At 45.1% G+C, this 22,857-nt stretch overlaps 1 protein-coding gene across 2 annotated transcripts in view; it reads left to right on the top strand.

Moving 5' to 3' along the window:
• The first annotated feature begins 16,822 nt into the window (after positions 1-16,822).
• The window catches only part of parga (poly (ADP-ribose) glycohydrolase a), a 60,766-nt gene continuing 54,731 nt past the window's right edge, over positions 16,823-22,857 (top strand). For both annotated transcript variants that reach the window (XM_062996186.1, XM_062996187.1), the window contains exon 1: positions 16,823-16,964. In XM_062996186.1, the coding sequence (XP_062852256.1) occupies positions 16,853-16,964 (112 nt within the window). In that variant the 5' untranslated portion in view covers positions 16,823-16,852. The remainder of the gene's footprint in view (positions 16,965-22,857) is intronic.

Below are 22,857 nucleotides of genomic sequence, written 5' to 3'. Positions count from 1 at the left end.
ATCACGTTGACGTTCTGTGGAAAGCCAAAGGTGTCAAGATTTTTGTCCAAAAATTCGGGCAAAAACGGGCATAAATGCCACACGGATGGGCGTATCCGGATGATTTGTTGGATTTGGGCGCTAATTAATGACCCGGTCGATCAAGGGTTGGAACGGCGTTGATAGCTCGAAATTCATTTCAAAATGAATGGGAGTCAATGGGGAAAAACGGGCACCTTAAAACGGGCACTGTGCCCACAGTGTTGGTTCGATCCAAAAGTTGTATACAAGCGCTCTATTCCCGTATGGGCCGGACGATTTGGCGCTGGAACGGGGTCGATATCTCGAAAACTGCGGGAGAAGAAGCACGGACAAAAAACGGGCAGAATAATAATAATATATTGAAAACGAAAATAACAATAACAACTAGAGAGTGCATTTCCGGAGAAAATGCGAGTGTGATTGCCGTGTGCCAGTCGGGCAGGCGTGCGTATCCCAATGTTTTATCCAACTCGGGGTGTCATCAGTGGGCTTTACGATTTAGAGTTGGAACGGAGTCAATATCTTGAACTCTCAAAAAATAAATGGAAGTGAATAAGGCCGAAAAACGGGCGTGGCAGGTGGGTGTGGGTTCGAATCCCCATGCTGTACCCAAGTCGGGGTGTCATCAGTGGGCTTTATGATTTAGAGTTGGAACGGCGTCGATATCTCGAACTTTCAAAAAATGAATGGAAGTGAATGGAGCCGAAAAACGGGCGTGGCAGGTGGGTGTGGGTTCGAATCCCTATGCTGTATCTGAGTCGGGGTTACATCAGTTGGCTTTACAATTTAGAGTTGGAACGGCGTTGATATCTCGAACTTTCAAAAAATGAATGGAAGTGAATGGGGACAAAAAACGTGCGTGGCAGGTGGGTGTGGGTTCGAATCCCCATGCTGTACCCAAGTCGGGGTTACATCAGGGGGCTTTACAATTTAGAGTTGGAACGGCGTTGATATCTCAAATTTCCAAAAAATGAATGGAAGTGAATAGGACCAAAAACCGGGCGTGGCAGGTGGGCGTGGGTTCGAATCCCCATGCTGTATCTGAGTCGGGGTTACATCAGTGGGCTTTACGATTTAGAGTTGGAACGGTGTCGATATCTCAAATTTTCAAAAAATGAATGGAAGTGAATGGAGCCGAAAAATGGGCGTGGCAGGTGGGCGTGGGTTCGAATCCCCATGCTGTACCTGAGTCGGGGTTACATCAGTGGGCTTTACGATTTAGAGTTGGAACGGCGTCGATATCTCGAACTTTCAAAAAATGAATGGAAGTGAAAGGGACCAAAAACCGGGCGTGGCAGGTGGGCGTGAGTTCGAATCCCCATGCTGTATCTGAGTCGGCGTTACATCAGTGGGCTTTACGATTTAGAGTTGGAACGGCGTCGATATCTCGAACTTTCAAAAAATGAATGGAAGTGAATGGGACCAAAAACCGGGCGTGGCAGGTGGGCGTGGGTTCGAATCCCCATGATGTTCCCATGTTGGGGTTACATCAGTGGGCTTTACGATATAGTGTTGGAACGGTGTTGATATCTAAAACTTTCAAAAAATGAATGGAAGTGAATGGAGCTGAAAAACCGGGCGTGGCAGGTGGGTGTGGGTTCGAATCCCCATGCTGTACCCAAATCGGGGTGTCATCAGGGGGCTTTACGATTTAGAGTTGGAACGACGTTGATATCTCGAACTTTCAAAAAATGAATGGAAGTGAATGGAGCCGAAAAATGGGCGTGGCAGGTGGGCGTGGGTTTGAATCCCCATGCTGTACCCAAGTCGGGGTGTCATCAGGGGGCTTTACGATTTAGAGTTGGAACGGTGTTGATATCTCGAACTTTCAAAAAATGAATAGAAGTGAATGGAGCCGAAAACCGGGCGTGGCAGTTGGGCGTGGGTTCGAATCCCCATGCTGTACCTGAGTCGGGGTTACATCAGTGGGCTTTACGATTTAGAGTTGGAACGGCGTCGATATCTCAAACTTTCAAAAAATGAATGGAAGTGAATGGGACTCTTATAGGTTAAATAAACGTTATAGAAATAACCATTCAACAACCATTCAAAGAAAATGAATGGAAGTCAATGGGACCAAAAATCGGTACAAAAGCGGGCGTGGCGGGTGAACGGACGGGTGGATCAAAAAACTTTTTTTCAATAAGTGACGCCAATAACGGGCCGGATGATCTAGAGTTGGAACGGCGTCGATATCTCAAAATTTTTTTGAAAATGAATGGAAGTCTATGGGAAAAAAAACGCTACAAAAGCGGGCGTGGCGGGCGAACGGGCGGGTGGATCCGAAAGCTGTATACAAGCCCGCGTCGCACCAACAGGCCGGACGATTTGGCGTTGGAACGGCGTCGATATCTCGAAAACTGCGGGGCGAGATAGCCGGCGACGAAAGTGGTGGAATAATAAAAAGAAAAAAAATAATAATAATATGACTAACGGATAACAATAGTGTGCTTGCATTCTGCAATCACACTAATAGTGTGCTTGCATTCTGCAATCACACTAATAATAATAATAATATGACTTTCGGATAACAATAGTGTGCTTGCCTACAGCAATCACACTAATAATAATAATAATATGACTTTCGGATAACAATAGTGTGCTTGCCTACAGCAATCACACTAATAATAATAATAATAATATGACTTTCGGATAACAATAGTGTGCTTGCCTACAGCAATCACACTAATAATAATAATATGACTTTCGGATAACAATAGTGTGCTTGCCTACTGCAATCACACTAATAATAATAATAATAATAATATGACTTTCGGATAACAATAGTGTGCTTGCCTACAGCAATCACACTAATAATATGACTAACGGATAACAATAGTATGATTGCCTTTAGGCAATCACACTAACTAGAGATGTGCATTTCCTGCAGAAAATGCGAGTGTGATTGCCGTGTGCCGATCGGGCGGGCGCGCGTAACCCAATGCTTTATCCAAGTTGGGGTGTCATCAGTGGGATTTACGATTTAAAATTGAAACGGCGTCGATATCTCGAACTTTAAAAAAATGAATGGAAGTGAATGAGGACAAAAACCGGGCGTGGCAGGTCGGCGTGGGTTCGAATCCCCATGCTGTATCTGAGTCGGGGTTACATCAGTGGGTTTTACGATATAGAGTTGGAACGGCGTTGATATCTCGAACTTTCAAAAAATGAATGGAAGTGAATGGGGACAAAAACTGGGCGTGGCAAGTGGGTGTGGGTTCAAATCCCCATGCTGTACCTTAGTCGGGGTTACATCAGTGGGCTTTACGATATAGAGTTGGAACGGCGTTGATATCTCGAACTTTCAAAAAATGAATGGAAGTGAATGAGGACAAAAACCGGGCGTGGCAGGTGGGTGTGGGTTCGAATCCCCATGCTGTACCTGAGTCGGGGTTACATCAGGTAGCTTTACGATATAGAGTTGGAACGGCGTTGATATCTCGAACTTTCAAAAAATTAATGGAAGTGAATTGGGACAAAAACCGGGCGTGGCAGGTGGGTGTGGGTTCGAATCCCCATGCTGTATCTGAGTCGGGGTTACATCAGGTAGCTTTACGATATAGAGTTGGAACGGCGTTGATATCTCGAACTTTTAAAAAATGAATGGAAGTGAATGGGGACAAAAACCGGGCGTAGCAGGTGGGCATGGGTTCGAATCCCCATGCTGTATCTGAGTCGGGGTTACATCAGTGAGCTTTACGATATAGAGTTGGAATGGCAATGATATCTCAAACTTTCAAAAAATGAATGGAAGTGAATGGGGACAAAAACTGGGCGTGGCAAGTGGGTGTGGGTTCAAATCCCCATGCTGTACCTTAGTCGGGGTTACATCAGTGGGCTTTACGATATAGAGTTGGAACGGCGTTGATATCTCGAACTTTCAAAAAATGAATGGAAGTGAATGAGGACAAAAACCGGGCGTGGCAGGTGGGTGTGGGTTCGAATCCCCATGCTGTACCTGAGTCGGGGTTACATCAGGTAGCTTTACGATATAGAGTTGGAACGGCGTTGATATCTCGAACTTTCAAAAAATTAATGGAAGTGAATTGGGACAAAAACCGGGCGTGGCAGGTGGGTGTGGGTTCGAATCCCCATGCTGTATCTGAGTCGGGGTTACATCAGGTAGCTTTACGATATAGAGTTGGAACGGCGTTGATATCTCGAACTTTTAAAAAATGAATGGAAGTGAATGGGGACAAAAACCGGGCGTAGCAGGTGGGCATGGGTTCGAATCCCCATGCTGTATCTGAGTCGGGGTTACATCAGTGAGCTTTACGATATAGAGTTGGAATGGCAATGATATCTCAAACTTTCAAAAAATGAATGGAAGTGAATGGGGACAAAAACCGGGCGTGGCAGGTGGGTGTGGGTTCGAATCCCCATGCTGTACCTGAGTCGGGGTTACATCAGGGGGCTTTACGATATAGAGTTGGAACGGCGTTGATATCTCGAACTTTCAAAAAATGAATGGAAGTGAATGGGACCAAAAACCGGGCGTGGCAGGTGGGCGTGGGTTCGAATCCTCATGCTGTATCTGATTCGGGGTTACATCAGTGGGCTTTACGATTTAAAGTTGGAACGGCGTTGATATCTCGAACTTTCAAAAAATGAATGGAAGTAAATGGAGCTGAAAAATGGGCGTGGCAGGTGGGCATGGGTTCGAATCCCCATGTTGTACCCATGTTGGGGTGTCATCAGTGGGCTTTACGATTTAGAGTTGGAACGGTTTTGATATCTCAAACTTTCAAAAAATGAATGGAAGTGAATGGGGACAAAAACCGGGCGTGGCAGGTGGGCGTGGGTTCGAATCCCCATGCTGTATCTGAGTCGGGGTTACATCAGTGAGCTTCACGATATAGAGTTGGAACGGCGTCGATATCTCAAACTTTCAAAAAATGAATGGAAGTGAATGGGGACAAAAACCGGGCGTGGCAGGTGGGCGTGGGGTCGAATCCCCATGCTGTATTTGAGTCGGGGTTACATCAGTGAGCTTTACGATAAAGAGTTGGAACGGCGTCGATATTTCGAACTTTCAAAAAATGAATGGAAGTGAATGGAGCCGGAAAATGGGCGTGGCAGGTGGGCATGGGTTCGAATCCCCATGCTGTATCTGAGTCGGGGTTACATCAGTGGGCTTTACGATATAGAGTTGTAACGGCGTTGATATATCGAACTTTCAAAAAATGAATAGAAGTGAATGGGACCAAAAACCGGGCGTGGCAGGTGGGTGTGGGTTCGAATCCCCATGCTGTACCCAAGTTGGGGTTACATCAGTGGGTTTTCCGATTTAGAGTTGGAACGGCGTTGATATCTCGAACTTTCAAAAAATGAATGGAAGTGAATGGAGCCGAAAATCGGGCGTGGCAGGTGGGTGTGGGTTCGAATCCCCATGCTGTACCCGAGTCGGGGTTACATCAGGGGGCTTTACAATTTAGAGTTGGAACGGCGTTGATATCTCGAACTTTCAAAAAATGAATGGAAGTGAATGGGACCAAAAACCGGGCGTGGCAGGTGGGTGTGGGTTCGAATCCCCATGCTGTACCCATGTCGGGGTTACATCAGGGGGCTTTACAATTTAGAGTTGGAACGGCGTTGATATCTCGAACTTTCAAAAAATGAATGGAAGTGAATGGGGCTGAAAACCGGGCGTGGCAGGTGGGTGTGAGTTCGAATGCCCATGCTCAGTGGGAAGTGAGCGTATCTAAATGTTGTATGTGAGTGGGGTTACATCAGTGGGAAGTGAGCGTATCTAAATGCTGTATAGAAGAGCTACAGTGTGTGTTTGGTGGATGGGGGGGTAAATACTTTATCTTTAAATCCTAGCTCTCGATTTGAGTCGAGGGCGGGTATAGGAAAATCCCATTCTAAAAAAATGAATGGAAGTCAATGGGACCAAAAAACGCTACAAAAGCGGGCGTGGCTGGCGAACGGGCGGGCGGATCGAAAACGTGTATACAAGCGCTCGATTCCCGTATGGGCCGGACGATTTGGCGCTGGAACGGGGTCGATATCTCGAAAACTGCGGACGAAGAAACGCGGACAAAAAACGGGTGGAATAATAATAATAATAATATGACTTTCGGATAACAATAGTATGATTGCCTTTAGGCAATCACACTAATAACTAGAGATGTGCATTTCCTGCAGAAAATGCGAGTGTGATTGCCGTGTGCCGATCGGGCGGGCGCGCGTAACCCAATGCTTTATCCAAGTTGGGGTGTCATCAGTGGGATTTACGATTTAAAATTGAAACGGCGTCGATATCTCGAACTTTAAAAAAATGAATGGAAGTGAATGAGGACAAAAACCGGGCGTGGCAGGTCGGCGTGGGTTCGAATCCCCATGCTGTATCTGAGTCGGGGTTACATCAGTGGGTTTTACGATATAGAGTTGGAACGGCGTTGATATCTCGAACTTTCAAAAAATGAATGGAAGTGAATGGGGACAAAAACTGGGCGTGGCAAGTGGGTGTGGGTTCAAATCCCCATGCTGTACCTTAGTCGGGGTTACATCAGTGAGCTTTACGATATAGAGTTGGAACGGCGTTGATATCTCGAACTTTCAAAAAATGAATGGAAGTGAATGAGGACAAAAACCGGGCGTGGCAGGTGGGTGTGGGTTCGAATCCCCATGCTGTACCTGAGTCGGGGTTACATCAGGTAGCTTTACGATATAGAGTTGGAACGGCGTTGATATCTCGAACTTTCAAAAAATGAATGGAAGTGAATGGGGACAAAAACCGGGCGTGGCAGGTGGGCATGGGTTCGAATCCCCATGCTGTATCTGAGTCGGGGTTACATCAGTGAGCTTTACGATATAGAGTTGGAATGGCAATGATATCTCAAACTTTCAAAAAATGAATGGAAGTGAATGGGGACAAAAACCGGGCGTGGCAGGTGGGTGTGGGTTCGAATCCCCATGCTGTACCTGAGTCTGGGTTACATCAGTGAGCTTTACGATATAGAGTTGGAACGGCGTTGATATCTCGAACTTTCAAAAAATGAATGGAAGTGAATGGGACCAAAAACCGGGCGTGGCAGGTGGGCGTGGGTTCGAATCCCCATGCTGTATCTGATTCGGGGTTACATCAGTGGGCTTTACGATTTAGAGTTGGAACGGCGTTGATATCTCGAACTTTCAAAAAATGAATGGAAGTAAATGGAGCTGAAAAATGGGCGTGGCAGGTGGGCATGGGTTCGAATCCCCATGTTGTACCCATGTTGGGGTGTCATCAGTGGGCTTTACGATTTAGAGTTGGAACGGTTTTGATATCTCAAACTTTCAAAAAATGAATGGAAGTGAATGGGGACAAAAACCGGGCGTGGCAGGTGGGCGTGGGTTCGAATCCCCATGCTGTATCTGAGTCGGGGTTACATCAGTGAGCTTTACGATAAAGAGTTGGAACGGCGTCGATATTTCGAACTTTCAAAAAATGAATGGAAGTGAATGGTGACAAAAACCGGGCGTGGCAGGTGGGCGTGGGTTCGAATCCCCATGCTGTACCCAAGTCGGGGTTACATCAGTGGGCTTTACGATATAGAGTTGGAACGGCGTTGATATCTCGAACTTTCAAAAAATGAATGGAAGTGAATGGAGCCGGAAAATGGGCGTGGCAGGTGGGCATGGGTTCGAATCCCCATGCTGTATCTGAGTCGGGGTTACATCAGTGGGCTTTACGATATAGAGTTGTAACGGCGTTGATATCTCGAACTTTCAAAAAATGAATGGAAGTGAATGGAGCCGAAAATCGGGCATGGCAGGTGGGTGTGGGTTCGAATCCCCATGCTGTACCTATGTCGGGGTTACATCAGGGGGCTTTACAATTTAGAGTTGGAACGGCGTCGATATCTCGAACTTTCAAAAAATGAATGGAAGTGAATGGGGCTGAAAACCGGGCGTGGCAGGTGGGTGTGGGTTCGAATCCCCATGCTGTACCTATGTCGGGGTTACATCAGGGGGCTTTACAATTTAGAGTTGGAACGGCGTCGATATCTCGAACTTTCAAAAAATGAATGGAAGTGAATGGGGCCGAAAAACGGGCGTGGCAGGTGGGTGTGAGTTCGAATCCCCATGCTCAGTGGGAAGTGAGCGTATCTAAATGTTGTATGTGAGTGGGGTTACATCAGTGGGAAGTGAGCGTATCTAAATGCTGTATAGAAGAGCTACAGTGTGTGTTTGGGGGATGGGGGGGTAAATACTTTATCTTTAAATCCTAGCTCTCGATTTGAGTCGAGAGAGGGTATAGGAAAATCCCATTCTAAAAAAATGAATGGAAGTCAATGGGACCAAAAAACGCTACAAAAGCGGGCGTGGCTGGCGAACGGGCGGGCGGATCGAAAACGTGTATACAAGCGCTCGATTCCCGTATGGGCCGGACGATTTGGCGCTGGAACGGGGTCGATATCTCGAAAACTGCGGACGAAGAAACGCGGACAAAAAACGGGTGGAATAATAATAATAACTAGAGATGTGCATTTCCGGAGAAAATGCGAGTGTGATTGCCGTGTGCCGATCGGGCGTGGGTTCGAATCCCCATGCTCTATCCAACTCGGAGAGTCATCAGTGGGCTTCACGATTTAGAGTTGGAACGGCATTGATATCTCGAACTTTCAAAAAATGAATGGAAGTAAATAAAGCCAAAAAACGGGCGTGGCAGGTGGGCATGGGTTCGAGTCCCCATTCTGTACCCATGTAGGGGTGTCATCATTGGGCATTACGATTTAGAGTTGGAACGGCGTCAATATCTCGAACTTTCAAAAAATGAATGGAAGTGAATGGGGACAAAAACCGGGCGTGGCAGATGGGCGTGGGTTCGAATCCCCATGCTGTATCTGAGTCGGGGTTACATCAGTGGGCTTTACGATTTAAAGTTGTAACGGTGTTGATGTCTCAAACTTTCAAAAAATGAATGGAAGTGAATAGGGACAAAAACCGGGCGTGGCAGGTGGGCGTGGGTTCGAATCCCCATGTTGTATCTGAGTCGGGGTTACATCAGTGAGCTTTACGATTTAAAGTTGGAACGGTGTTGATATCTCAAACTTTCAAAAAATGAATGGAAGTAAATGGAGCCGAAAAACGGGCGTGGCAGGTGGGGGTAAGTTCGAATCCCCATGCTGTACCCAAGTCGGGGTTACATCAGTGGGCTTTATGATTTAGAGTTGGAACGGCGTCGATATCTCAAACTTTCAAAAAATGAATGGAAGTGAATGGGGACAAAAACCGGGCGTGGCAGGTGGGTGTGGGTTCGAATCCCCATGCTGTACCCAAGTCGGGGTTACATCAGTGGGCTTTATGATTTAGAGTTGGAACGGCGTTGATATCTCGAACTTTCAAAAAATGAATAGAAGTGAATGGGGCCGAAAACCGGGCGTGGCAGGTGGGCGTGGGTTCGAATCCCCATGCTGTACCCAAGTCGGGGTTACATCAGTGAGCTTTACGATTTAGAGTTGGAACGGCGTCGATATCTCGAACTTTCAAAAAATGAATGGAAGTGAATGGAGCAGAAAAAACGGGCGTGGCAGGTGGGCATGGGTTCGAATCCCCATGCTGTACCCAAGTCGGGGTTACGTCAGTGGGCTTTATGATTTAGAGTTGGAACGGCGTTGATATCTCGAACTTTCAAAAAATGAATAGAAGTGAATGGGGCTGAAAACCGGGCGTGGCAGTTGGGCGTGGGTTCGAATCCCCATGCTGTACCCAAGTAGGGGTTACATCAGTGGACTTTACGATTTAGAGTTGGAACGGCGTTGATATCTCAAACTTTCAAAAAATGAATGGAAGTGAATGGGGCTGAAAACCGGGCGTGGCAGGTGGGTGTGGGTTCGAATCCCCATGCTGTATCTGAGTCGGGGTTACATCAGTGAGCTTTACGATATAGAGTTGGAACGGCGTTGATATCTCGAACTTTCAAAAAATGAATGGAAGTGAATGGGGACATAAACCGGGCGTGGCAGGTGGGCGTGGGTTCGAATCCCCATGCTCAGTGGGAAGTAAGCGTATCTAAATGCTGTATGTGAGTGGGGTTACATCAGTGGGAAGTGAGCGTATCTAAATGCTGTATAGAAGAGCTACAGTGTGTGTTTGGGGGACGGGGGGGTAAATACTTTATCTTTAAATCCTAGCTCTCGATTTGAGTATAGGAAAATCCCATTCTAAAAAATGAATGGAAGTCAATGGGACCAAAAAACGCTACAAAAGCGGGCGTGGCGGGCGAACGCGCGGGCGTATCAAAAAGTTGTATACAAGCGCTCCATTCCCGTATGGGCCGGACGATTTGGCGCTGGAACGGGGTCGATATCTCGAAAACTGCGGGAGGAGAAGCACGGACAAAAAACCGGCAGAATAATAATAATAACTAGAGAGTGCATTTCCGGAGAAAATGCGAGTGTGATTGCCGTGTGCCGGTCGGCGGGCGTGCGCAGGTCGGGGGCGCGCATGCGTTTAGAAGTGGTGCGGTGCGTGGGGTGTGAATACTTTCTCCCAGACAGGCCACTGTATCTGTGCACAAGCTGTGGTGTGAGCACAAGTTCACTCTGGGTGTGTTTGAAAAGCCAAACCTGTAAAAAAATGCATTTCTGCACGTTTGTACTGCTTACAAATCAGTACTCATTCATTTACATGTGATTATCACTGCAGGGGCCATGGTATTGCGCAATCTATGATCGGCTGTGTCTCATTTACAGCTTTCAGGCATAGTGCACTCAGACTTCGGTCCCTCTTTTAGCATTTAGCAATTCCCATTGATTTCAATGCATCCGTTAGCCTTGAAGCTAACGGATATAAATATCTTTGTTTCTGTTGCAGCGCGAACGATATGACGCTCACTGCAAAGTCTAACTGCACTATAATTTCATTCTGTGCAGCGTTTTCATCTTAAAAATCACTAATACTTTAGTTACAGACCAAAATAAGTCAGATTTTTTGGCGGCCGCCATTTTCTATTCTCAGAACGGCCTGAAGATGCCGTCTACGTCATCACGTTGACGTTCTGTGGAAAGCCAAAGGTGTCAAGATTTTTGTCCAAAAATTCGGGCAAAAACGGGCATAAATGCCACACGGATGGGCGTATCCGGATGATTTTTTGGATTTGGGCGCTAATTAATGACCCGGTCGATCAAGGGTTGGAACGGCGTTGATAGCTCGAAATTCATTTCAAAATGAATGGGAGTCAATGGGGAAAAACGGGCACCTTAAAACGGGCACTGTGCCCACAGTGTTGGTTCGATCCAAAAGTTGTATACAAGCGCTCTATTCCCGTATGGGCCGGACGATTTGGCGCTGGAACGGGGTCGATATCTCGAAAACTGCGGGAGAAGAAGCACGGACAAAAAACGGGCAGAATAATAATAATATATTGAAAACGAAAATAACAATAACAATAGTGTGCTTGCATTCTGCAATCACACTAACTAGAGAGTGCATTTCCGGAGAAAATGCGAGTGTGATTGCCGTGTGCCGGTCGGCGGGCGTGCGCAGGTCGGGGGCGCGCATGCGTTTAGAAGTGGTGCGGTGCGTGGGGTGTGAATACTTTCTCCCAGACAGGCCACTGTATCTGTGCACAAGCTGTGGTGTGAGCACAAGTTCACTCTGGGTGTGTTTGAAAAGCCAAACCTGTAAAAAAATGCATTTCTGCACGTTTGTACTGCTTACAAATCAGTACTCATTCATTTACATGTGATTATCACTGCAGGGGCCATGGTATTGCGCAATCTATGATCGGCTGTGTCTCATTTACAGATTTCAGGCATAGTGCACTCAGACTTCGGTCCCTCTTTTAGCATTTAGCAATTCCCATTGATTTCAATGCATCCGTTAGCCTTGAAGCTAACGGATATAAATATCTTTGTTTCTGTTGCAGCGCGAACGATATGACGCTCACTGCAAAGTCTAACTGCACTATAATTTCATTCTGTGCAGCGTTTTCATCTTAAAAATCACTAATACTTTAGTTACAGACCAAAATAAGTCAGATTTTTTGGCGGCCGCCATTTTCTATTCTCAGAACGGCCTGAAGATGCCGTCTACGTCATCACGTTGACGTTCTGTGGAAAGCCAAAGGTGTCAAGATTTTTGTCCAAAAATTCGGGCAAAAACGGGCATAAATGCCACACGGATGGGCGTATCCGGATGATTTTTTGGATTTGGGCGCTAATTAATGACCCGGTCGATCAAGGGTTGGAACGGCGTTGATAGCTCGAAATTCATTTCAAAATGAATGGGAGTCAATGGGGAAAAACGGGCACCTTAAAACGGGCACTGTGCCCACAGTGTTGGTTCGATCAAAAAGTTGTATACAAGCGCTCTATTCCCGTATGGGCCGGACGATTTGGCGCTGGAACGGGGTCGATATCTCGAAAACTGCGGGAGAAGAAGCACGGACAAAAAACGGGCAGAATAATAATAATATATTGAAAACGAAAATAACAATAACAATAGTGTGCTTGCATTCTGCAATCACACTAACTAGAGAGTGCATTTCCGGAGAAAATGCGAGTGTGATTGCCGTGTGCCGGTCGGCGGGCGTGCGCAGGTCGGGGGCGCGCATGCGTTTAGAAGTGGTGCGGTGCGTGGGGTGTGAATACTTTCTCCCAGACAGGCCACTGTATCTGTGCACAAGCTGTGGTGTGAGCACAAGTTCACTCTGGGTGTGTTTGAAAAGCCAAACCTGTAAAAAAATGCATTTCTGCACGTTTGTACTGCTTACAAATCAGTACTCATTCATTTACATGTGATTATCACTGCAGGGGCCATGGTATTGCGCAATCTATGATCGGCTGTGTCTCATTTACAGATTTCAGGCATAGTGCACTCAGACTTCGGTCCCTCTTTTAGCATTTAGCAATTCCCATTGATTTCAATGCATCCGTTAGCCTTGAAGCTAACGGATATAAATATCTTTGTTTCTGTTGCAGCGCGAACGATATGACGCTCACTGCAAAGTCTAACTGCACTATAATTTCATTCTGTGCAGCGTTTTCATCTTAAAAATCACTAATACTTTAGTTACAGACCAAAATAAGTCAGATTTTTTGGCGGCCGCCATTTTCTATTCTCAGAACGGCCTGAAGATGCCGTCTACGTCATCACGTTGACGTTCTGTGGAAAGCCAAAGGTGTCAAGATTTTTGTCCAAAAATTCGGGCAAAAACGGGCATAAATGCCACACGGATGGGCGTATCCGGATGATTTTTTGGATTTGGGCGCTAATTAATGACCCGGTCGATCAAGGGTTGGAACGGCGTTGATAGCTCGAAATTCATTTCAAAATGAATGGGAGTCAATGGGGAAAAACGGGCACCTTAAAACGGGCACTGTGCCCACAGTGTTGGTTCGATCAAAAAGTTGTATACAAGCGCTCTATTCCCGTATGGGCCGGACGATTTGGCGCTGGAACGGGGTCGATATCTCGAAAACTGCGGGAGAAGAAGCACGGACAAAAAACGGGCAGAATAATAATAATATATTGAAAACGAAAATAACAATAACAATAGTGTGCTTGCATTCTGCAATCACACTAACTAGAGAGTGCATTTCCGGAGAAAATGCGAGTGTGATTGCCGTGTGCCGGTCGGCGGGCGTGCGCAGGTCGGGGGCGCGCATGCGTTTAGAAGTGGTGCGGTGCGTGGGGTGTGAATACTTTCTCCCAGACAGGCCACTGTATCTGTGCACAAGCTGTGGTGTGAGCACAAGTTCACTCTGGGTGTGTTTGAAAAGCCAAACCTGTAAAAAAATGCATTTCTGCACGTTTGTACTGCTTACAAATCAGTACTCATTCATTTACATGTGATTATCACTGCAGGGGCCATGGTATTGCGCAATCTATGATCGGCTGTGTGTCATTTACAGCTTTCAGGCATAGTGCACTCAGACTTCGGTCCCTCTTTTAGCATTTAGCAATTCCCATTGATTTTAATGCATCCGTTAGCCTTGAAGCTAACGGATATAAATATCTTTTTTTCTGTTGCAACGCGAATGATATGACGCTCCCTGCTAAGTGTAACTGCAGTATAATTTCATTCTGTGCAGCGTTTTCATCTTAAAAATCACTAATACCTTAGTTACAGACCAAAATAAGTCAGCTTTTTTGGCGGCCGCCATTTTCTATTCTCAGAACGGGCTGAAGATGCCGTCTACGTCATCACGTTGACGTTCTGTGGAAAGCCAAAGGTGTCAAGATTTTTGTCCAAAAATTCGGGCAAAAACGGGCATAAATGCCACACGGATGGGCGTATCCGGATGATTTTTTGGATTTGGGCGCTAATTAATGACCCGGTCGATCAAGGGTTGGAACGGCGTTGATAGCTCGAAATTTTTTTCAAAATGAATGGGAGTCAATGGGGCAAAACGGGCACCTTAAAACGGGCACTGTGCCCACAGTGTTGGTTCGATCCAAAAGCTGTATACAAGCAGTCCATTCCCGTATGGGCCGGACGATTTGGCACTGGAACGGGGTCGATATCTCGAAAATTGCGGACGAAGAAAGGGAGACAAAAAACGGGCGGAATGGCAATAATATATTGAAAACGAAAATAACAATAACAATAGTGTGCTTGCATTCTGCAATCACACTAATAGTGTGCTTGCATTCTGCAATCACACTAATAATATGACTAACGGATAACAATAGTATGATTGCCTTTAGGCAATCACACTAATAATAATATGACTTTCGGATAACAATAGTGTGCTTGCCTACAGCAATCACACTAATAAAAACAACAATAAACAAAAAATAAATAAAAAAACAATAGAATCTGACATCTGCAACACACTCAAAAAGTTGGGACAGAGGCAGAAGGTTATACAAGTAACTGTTCTGGATAGTTCCAAAAGTATCAGTGTAACTGGTAGCAGGTGAGATCATCAAGATGGAGTATTAAAGGAGCGTGGAGCGTCCACCAAAGGCTTAGTCCTTGCAAGCAAGGATGGGTCGAAGTTCACCAGTTTGTGCCAAACTTTGTGAGAGAATTATCAGTCAATTCAACCATTAAATTGTTTGAGAAACCATCAGGCTAAGGTGATGGACATAGCCACATAATCTCTGAAGTACTTAATACATAACATTGTTACATAACACAGTCTGCCATTGCACCAAGAAATGCACCCTGAAACTGTATTATGCACAGAGGGAGTCATTTAATCATTTTGCACAGAAACTCTAGTGAGTTTTCTGGATCTGAAGTCATCTTAATGGACCAAAAGACACTGGAAACGTGTTCTGTGGTGAGACAAGTCCACGTTGCATCTTGTTTTTGCGAAGAATTGACTTAAGATTCTAAGTAAGATGAAAAAGACCATCCAGACTGTTGCCAACGAAAAATGCAACTCCCCCCCCCCCCCCCCCCCCAAAAAAAAAAACCCCCAGCATGTGATAGCACAGGGAGGGAGCGACATCCTGTGGTAAACTAGATAATTGCAAGTAAATGCACAAACCATACCTCCATAATGGGCTTATATTTATTAAAATGGCATATATACTGTATATATATATATATATATATATATATATATGCCAGATAGATTTGGTCCCCCAACATTCATTCTTAGTTCACTTGCCAGTAATTTTGTATTGACATTCATTGCTCCAAACAACAAAAATGGTCTCCCCCTTTTAATCACTGACCAACAACCCAATCATCCCGAACCAGACCCACATTCCTACCCATCAGATGCTCACATGTGGACATGATGGAAGGTGGAACATAATGCTTACACGTGAACGTTCATAGAGAAGTCTGTCTGCAGAGCAGCAGTTTTACTCCAGTGGTTTCAGACCATGGGGTGGCTCGGTTGGTAGCACTGTTGCCTCACAGTGAGAAGGACCTGGGTTCGATTCCCAGGTGATTCCCGGGATCCTTTTTGTTCACCTCGTGATCGTGTGGGTTTCCTCTGGGTGCTCCGGTTTCCTCTGACAGTCTAAAGACATGCAGTCAGGTTAATTGCCCTAGGTGTGTGTGTTTGCCCTGTGATGGACTTGCGACATCCTCAGGTGGTTTCCAACCTTTCATTTATTTATTTATTTATTATTTATTAGGATTTTAACGTCATGTTTTACACTTTGGTTACATTCATTACAGGAACGGTAGTTACTCATTACACAAGGTTATATTGAACACAGTCTTGGACAATTTAGTATCTCCAATTTACCTCACTTGCATGTCTTTGAACTGTGGGAGGACACCGGAGCACCCGGAGTAAACCCACGCAGACACGGGGAGAACATGCAAACTCCACACAGAAAGGACCCGGATTAAGCAGGTAATTCCAGAAAGTGAAACTGTAGGAATGTGGACAAGGCTGTCACCTGGTGGCCTGGAGGTGTAACAACAGGTGGGGTGACAATACTGTATTGGATGTTAAACAAGCTCCTGTCAATATACATGGTCAAAAATTATTGTACCTGCGCGTCTACATATACAACGCGTATATAGTGATGTTACGTCTGTCTGTGTGTTTAATGGAGGTATAATTTAGATAAAAACGGCTGTTCGTCTCGGTGTTGATTAGCAAGTTAGCCGCTTTTGCTAACTAGCTGACGGGCTAGCTCCAAAGAAAGGCTGGAAGCTGACGCGTCAGTGCTGGGATGGTTATAACGGATGTTATGAACTGCACTTCAGCTTTTACTTTCCGTTGTTCGCTCTGTACAGCCGTTATTAGCACACTCAGTGTCGTGTGTACTGCTGCACAGCTAAAACCCAGTTCAGATTTATGCTAAATGCTAGTAAGCTAACTGAGCTGTTTGGTTAACAGAAGGGCGCCTGGATTTCTGCACTGACTGCACTAACCCACATTGATTTGTAATAAATGAACCATAAGTAAGTGGTCATGACAGGATGAGTGAGGTGTCAGACAGTGGACTAAAGGAGAAAAGACAAAAACTGGAACCTGACACACAATCCGAGGTTTGCACTTCTAATCGGGAGGAATCAGCTGGAACACGTCAAGGTTTGAAAGCCTTTTAAATTATTATTAATTTGACATAGACGAATAAATAATAATAATACAACACAGTGGTATAATATATTACTATTAAAATACTATAAAGTAATACAAAGAGTAAAATGTACTTTTAGAGCTTTAAGCGACTTACAGTATTGTGACATTAGTGGGTTAAGGGCTTTGTTCAAGGTACCAACAACAACAACATGGCACTGGTGGGACTTAAACCAGCGACCTTCTGATTACTAGTTCAGTACCTTAAACACTAGGCTATAACTACCTCAGAAGTACTGCATATAATTCGAGTTATGATCTGGGTCATAAAGACTTTGCTCAGTCGTCTGCAGCATCTTGGTAGTGGTGGGACTTGAACCAGCGACCTTCTGATTACTAGTTCAGTACCCTAAACGCTAGGCTACAACTGTTTCAGACTTACTTGGTGGTAGTTGTGGTGGTGGGACTTGAACCAGCGACCTTCTGATTACCAGTTCAGTGCCTTAAACACTAGGCTACAACTGCTTTAGATCTACCTGGTGGTGATTATGGTGGTGGGGCTTAAACCATCAACCTTCTGATTACTAGTTCAGTACCTTAAACACTAGGCTACAACTGCTTCAGAATTACATGGTTGTAGTTGTGGTGGTGGGACTTGAACCAGCGACCTTCTGATTACCAGTTCAGTGCCTTAAACACTAGGCTACAACTGCTTTAGATCTACCTGGTGGTGGTTATGGTGGTGGGGCTTAAACCAGCGACCTTCTGATTACTAGTTCAGTACCTTAAACACTAGGCTACAACTCCTTCAGACTTATCTGGTTGTAGTTGTGGTGGTGGGGCTTAAACCAGCGACCTTCTGATTACTAGTTCAGTACCTTAAACACTAGGCTACAACTCCTTCAGACTTATCTGGTTGTAGTTGTGGTGGTGGGGCTTAAACCAGCGACCTTCTGATTACTAGTTCAGTACCTTAAACACTAGGCTACAACTCCTTCAGACTTACTTGGTGGTAGTTGTGGTGGTGGGGCTTAAACCAGCGACCTTCTGATTACTAGTTCAGTACCTTAAACACTAGGCTACAACTGCTTCAGACTTATCTGGTGGTGATTATGGTGGTGGGGCTTAAACCAGCGACCTTCTGATTACTAGTTCAGTACCTTAAACACTAGGCTACAACTCCTTCAGACTTATCTGGTTGTAGTTGTGGTGGTGGGGCTTAAACCAGTGACCTTCTGATTACTAGTTCAGTACCTTAAACACTAGGCTACAACTCCTTCAGACTTATCTGGTTGTAGTTGTGGTGGTGGGGCTTAAACCATCAACCTTCTGATTACTAGTTCAGTACCTTAAACACTAGGCTACAACTCCTTCAGACTTATCTGGTGGTGATTATGGTGGTGGGGCTTAAACCAGTGACCTTCTGATTACTAGTTCAGTACCTTAAACACTAGGCTACAACTCCTTCAGACTTATCTGGTTGTAGTTGTGGTGGTGGGGCTTAAACCATCAACCTTCTGATTACTAGTTCAGTACCTTAAACACTAGGCTACAGCTGCTTCAGACTTATCTGGTTGTAGTTGTGGTGGTGGGGCTTAAACCAGCGACCTTCTGATTACTAGTTCAGTACCTTAAACACTAGGCTACAACTCCTTCAGACTTATCTGGTTGTAGTTGTGGTGGTGGGGCTTAAACCATCAACCTTCTGATTACTAGTTCAGTACCTTAAACACTAGGCTACAACTCCTTCAGACTTATCTGGTTGTAGTTGTGGTGGTGGGGCTTAAACCAGCGACCTTCTGATTACTAGTTCAGTACCTTAAACACTAGGCTACAACTCCTTCAGACTTATCTGGTTGTAGTTGTGGTGGTGGGGCTTAAACCATCAACCTTCTGATTACTAGTTCAGTACCTTAAACACTAGGCTACAACTCCTTCAGACTTATCTGGTGGTGATTATGGTGGTGGGGCTTAAACCAGTGACCTTCTGATTACTAGTTCAGTACCTTAAACACAAGGCTACAACTCCTTCAGACTTATCTGGTTGTAGTTGTGGTGGTGGGGCTTAAACCAGCGACCTTCTGATTACTAGTTCAGTACCTTAAACACTAGGCTACAACTCCTTCAGACTTATCTGGTTGTAGTTGTGGTGGTGGGGCTTAAACCAGCGACCTTCTGATTACTAGTTCAGTACCTTAAACACTAGGCTACAACTCCTTCAGACTTATCTGGTTGTAGTTGTGGTGGTGGGGCTTAAACCATCAACCTTCTGATTACTAGTTCAGTACCTTAAACACTAGGCTACAACTCCTTCAGACTTATCTGGTGGTGATTATGGTGGTGGCGCTTAAACCAGCGACCTTCTGATTACTAGTTCAGTACCCTAAACACTAGGCTACAACTGTTTCAGACTTACTTGGTGGTAGTTGTGGTGGTGGGACTTGAACCATCAACCCTCTGATTACTAGTTCAGTACCTTAAACACTAGGCTACAACTCCTTCAGACTTATCTGGTTGTAGTTGTGGTGGTGGGGCTTAAACCATCAACCTTCTGATTATTAGTTCTGTACCTTAAACACTAGGCTACAACTGCTTCAGAATTACTTGGTTGTAGTTGTGGTGGTGGGGCTTAAACCAGCGACCTTCTGATTACTAGTTCAGTACCTTAAACACTAGGCTACAACTCCTTCAGACTTATCTGGTTGTAGTTGTGGTGGTGGGGCTTAAACCATCAACCTTCTGATTACTAGTTCAGTACCTTAAACACTAGGCTACAACTCCTTCAGACTTATCTGGTGGTGATTATGGTGGTGGGGCTTAAACCAGTGACCTTCTGATTACTAGTTCAGTACCTTAAACACAAGGCTACAACTCCTTCAGACTTATCTGGTTGTAGTTGTGGTGGTGGGGCTTAAACCAGCGACCTTCTGATTACTAGTTCAGTACCTTAAACACTAGGCTACAACTCCTTCAGACTTATCTGGTGGTGATTATGGTGGTGGGGCTTAAACCAGTGACCTTCTGATTACTAGTTCAGTACCTTAAACACAAGGCTACAACTCCTTCAGACTTATCTGGTTGTAGTTGTGGTGGTGGGGCTTAAACCAGCGACCTTCTGATTACTAGTTCAGTACCTTAAACACTAGGCTACAACTCCTTCAGACTTATCTGGTTGTAGTTGTGGTGGTGGGGCTTAAACCATCAACCTTCTGATTACTAGTTCAGTACCTTAAACACTAGGCTACAACTCCTTCAGACTTATCTGGTGGTGATTATGGTGGTGGGGCTTAAACCAGCGACCTTCTGATTACTAGTTCAGTACCTTAAACACTAGGCTACAACTCCTTCAGACTTATCTGGTGGTGATTATGGTGGTGGGGCTTAAACCAGCGACCTTCTGATTACTAGTTCAGTACCTTAAACACAAGGCTACAACTCCTTCAGACTTATCTGGTTGTAGTTGTGGTGGTGGGGCTTAAACCAGCGACCTTCTGATTACTAGTTCAGTACCTTAAACACTAGGCTACAACTCCTTCAGACTTATCTGGTTGTAGTTGTGGTGGTGGGGCTTAAACCAGCGACCTTCTGATTACTAGTTCAGTACCTTAAACACTAGGCTACAACTCCTTCAGACTTATCTGGTTGTAGTTGTGGTGGTGGGGCTTAAACCATCAACCTTCTGATTACTAGTTCAGTACCTTAAACACTAGGCTACAACTCCTTCAGACTTATCTGGTGGTGATTATGGTGGTGGGGCTTAAACCAGCGACCTTCTGATTACTAGTTCAGTACCTTAAACACTAGGCTACAACTCCTTCAGACTTATCTGGTGGTGATTATGGTGGTGGGGCTTAAACCAGCGACCTTCTGATTACTAGTTCAGTACCTTAAACACAAGGCTACAACTCCTTCAGACTTATCTGGTTGTAGTTGTGGTGGTGGGGCTTAAACCAGCGACCTTCTGATTACTAGTTCAGTACCTTAAACACTAGGCTACAACTCCTTCAGACTTATCTGGTTGTAGTTGTGGTGGTGGGGCTTAAACCATCAACCTTCTGATTACTAGTTCAGTACCTTAAACACTAGGCTACAACTCCTTCAGACTTATCTGGTTGTAGTTGTGGTGGTGGGGCTTAAACCAGCGACCTTCTGATTACTAGTTCAGTACCTTAAACACTAGGCTACAACTCCTTCAGACTTATCTGGTTGTAGTTGTGGTGGTGGGGCTTAAACCATCAACCTTCTGATTACTAGTTCAGTACCTTAAACACTAGGCTACAACTCCTTCAGACTTATCTGGTGGTGATTATGGTGGTGGGGCTTAAACCAGTGACCTTCTGATTACTAGTTCAGTACCTTAAACACAAGGCTACAACTCCTTCAGACTTATCTGGTTGTAGTTGTGGTGGTGGGGCTTAAACCAGCGACCTTCTGATTACTAGTTCAGTACCTTAAACACTAGGCTACAACTCCTTCAGACTTATCTGGTTGTAGTTGTGGTGGTGGGGCTTAAACCAGCGACCTTCTGATTACTAGTTCAGTACCTTAAACACTAGGCTACAACTCCTTCAGACTTATCTGGTTGTAGTTGTGGTGGTGGGGCTTAAACCATCAACCTTCTGATTACTAGTTCAGTACCTTAAACACTAGGCTACAACTCCTTCAGACTTATCTGGTGGTGATTATGGTGGTGGCGCTTAAACCAGCGACCTTCTGATTACTAGTTCAGTACCCTAAACACTAGGCTACAACTGTTTCAGACTTACTTGGTGGTAGTTGTGGTGGTGGGACTTGAACCATCAACCCTCTGATTACTAGTTCAGTACCTTAAACACTAGGCTACAACTCCTTCAGACTTATCTGGTTGTAGTTGTGGTGGTGGGGCTTAAACCATCAACCTTCTGATTATTAGTTCTGTACCTTAAACACTAGGCTACAACTGCTTCAGAATTACTTGGTTGTAGTTGTGGTGGTGGGGCTTAAACCAGCGACCTTCTGATTACTAGTTCAGTACCTTAAACACTAGGCTACAACTCCTTCAGACTTATCTGGTTGTAGTTGTGGTGGTGGGGCTTAAACCATCAACCTTCTGATTACTAGTTCAGTACCTTAAACACTAGGCTACAACTCCTTCAGACTTATCTGGTGGTGATTATGGTGGTGGGGCTTAAACCAGTGACCTTCTGATTACTAGTTCAGTACCTTAAACACAAGGCTACAACTCCTTCAGACTTATCTGGTTGTAGTTGTGGTGGTGGGGCTTAAACCAGCGACCTTCTGATTACTAGTTCAGTACCTTAAACACTAGGCTACAACTCCTTCAGACTTATCTGGTGGTGATTATGGTGGTGGGGCTTAAACCAGTGACCTTCTGATTACTAGTTCAGTACCTTAAACACAAGGCTACAACTCCTTCAGACTTATCTGGTTGTAGTTGTGGTGGTGGGGCTTAAACCAGCGACCTTCTGATTACTAGTTCAGTACCTTAAACACTAGGCTACAACTCCTTCAGACTTATCTGGTTGTAGTTGTGGTGGTGGGGCTTAAACCATCAACCTTCTGATTACTAGTTCAGTACCTTAAACACTAGGCTACAACTCCTTCAGACTTATCTGGTGGTGATTATGGTGGTGGGGCTTAAACCAGCGACCTTCTGATTACTAGTTCAGTACCTTAAACACTAGGCTACAACTCCTTCAGACTTATCTGGTGGTGATTATGGTGGTGGGGCTTAAACCAGCGACCTTCTGATTACTAGTTCAGTACCTTAAACACAAGGCTACAACTCCTTCAGACTTATCTGGTTGTAGTTGTGGTGGTGGGGCTTAAACCAGCGACCTTCTGATTACTAGTTCAGTACCTTAAACACTAGGCTACAACTCCTTCAGACTTATCTGGTTGTAGT

Source organism: Trichomycterus rosablanca, chromosome 5 (genome assembly GCF_030014385.1).
Source record: "Trichomycterus rosablanca isolate fTriRos1 chromosome 5, fTriRos1.hap1, whole genome shotgun sequence".
NCBI classification, from domain to species: Eukaryota; Metazoa; Chordata; class Actinopteri; order Siluriformes; family Trichomycteridae; genus Trichomycterus; species Trichomycterus rosablanca.
This window is presented reverse-complemented; position numbering and strand designations above follow the sequence as displayed.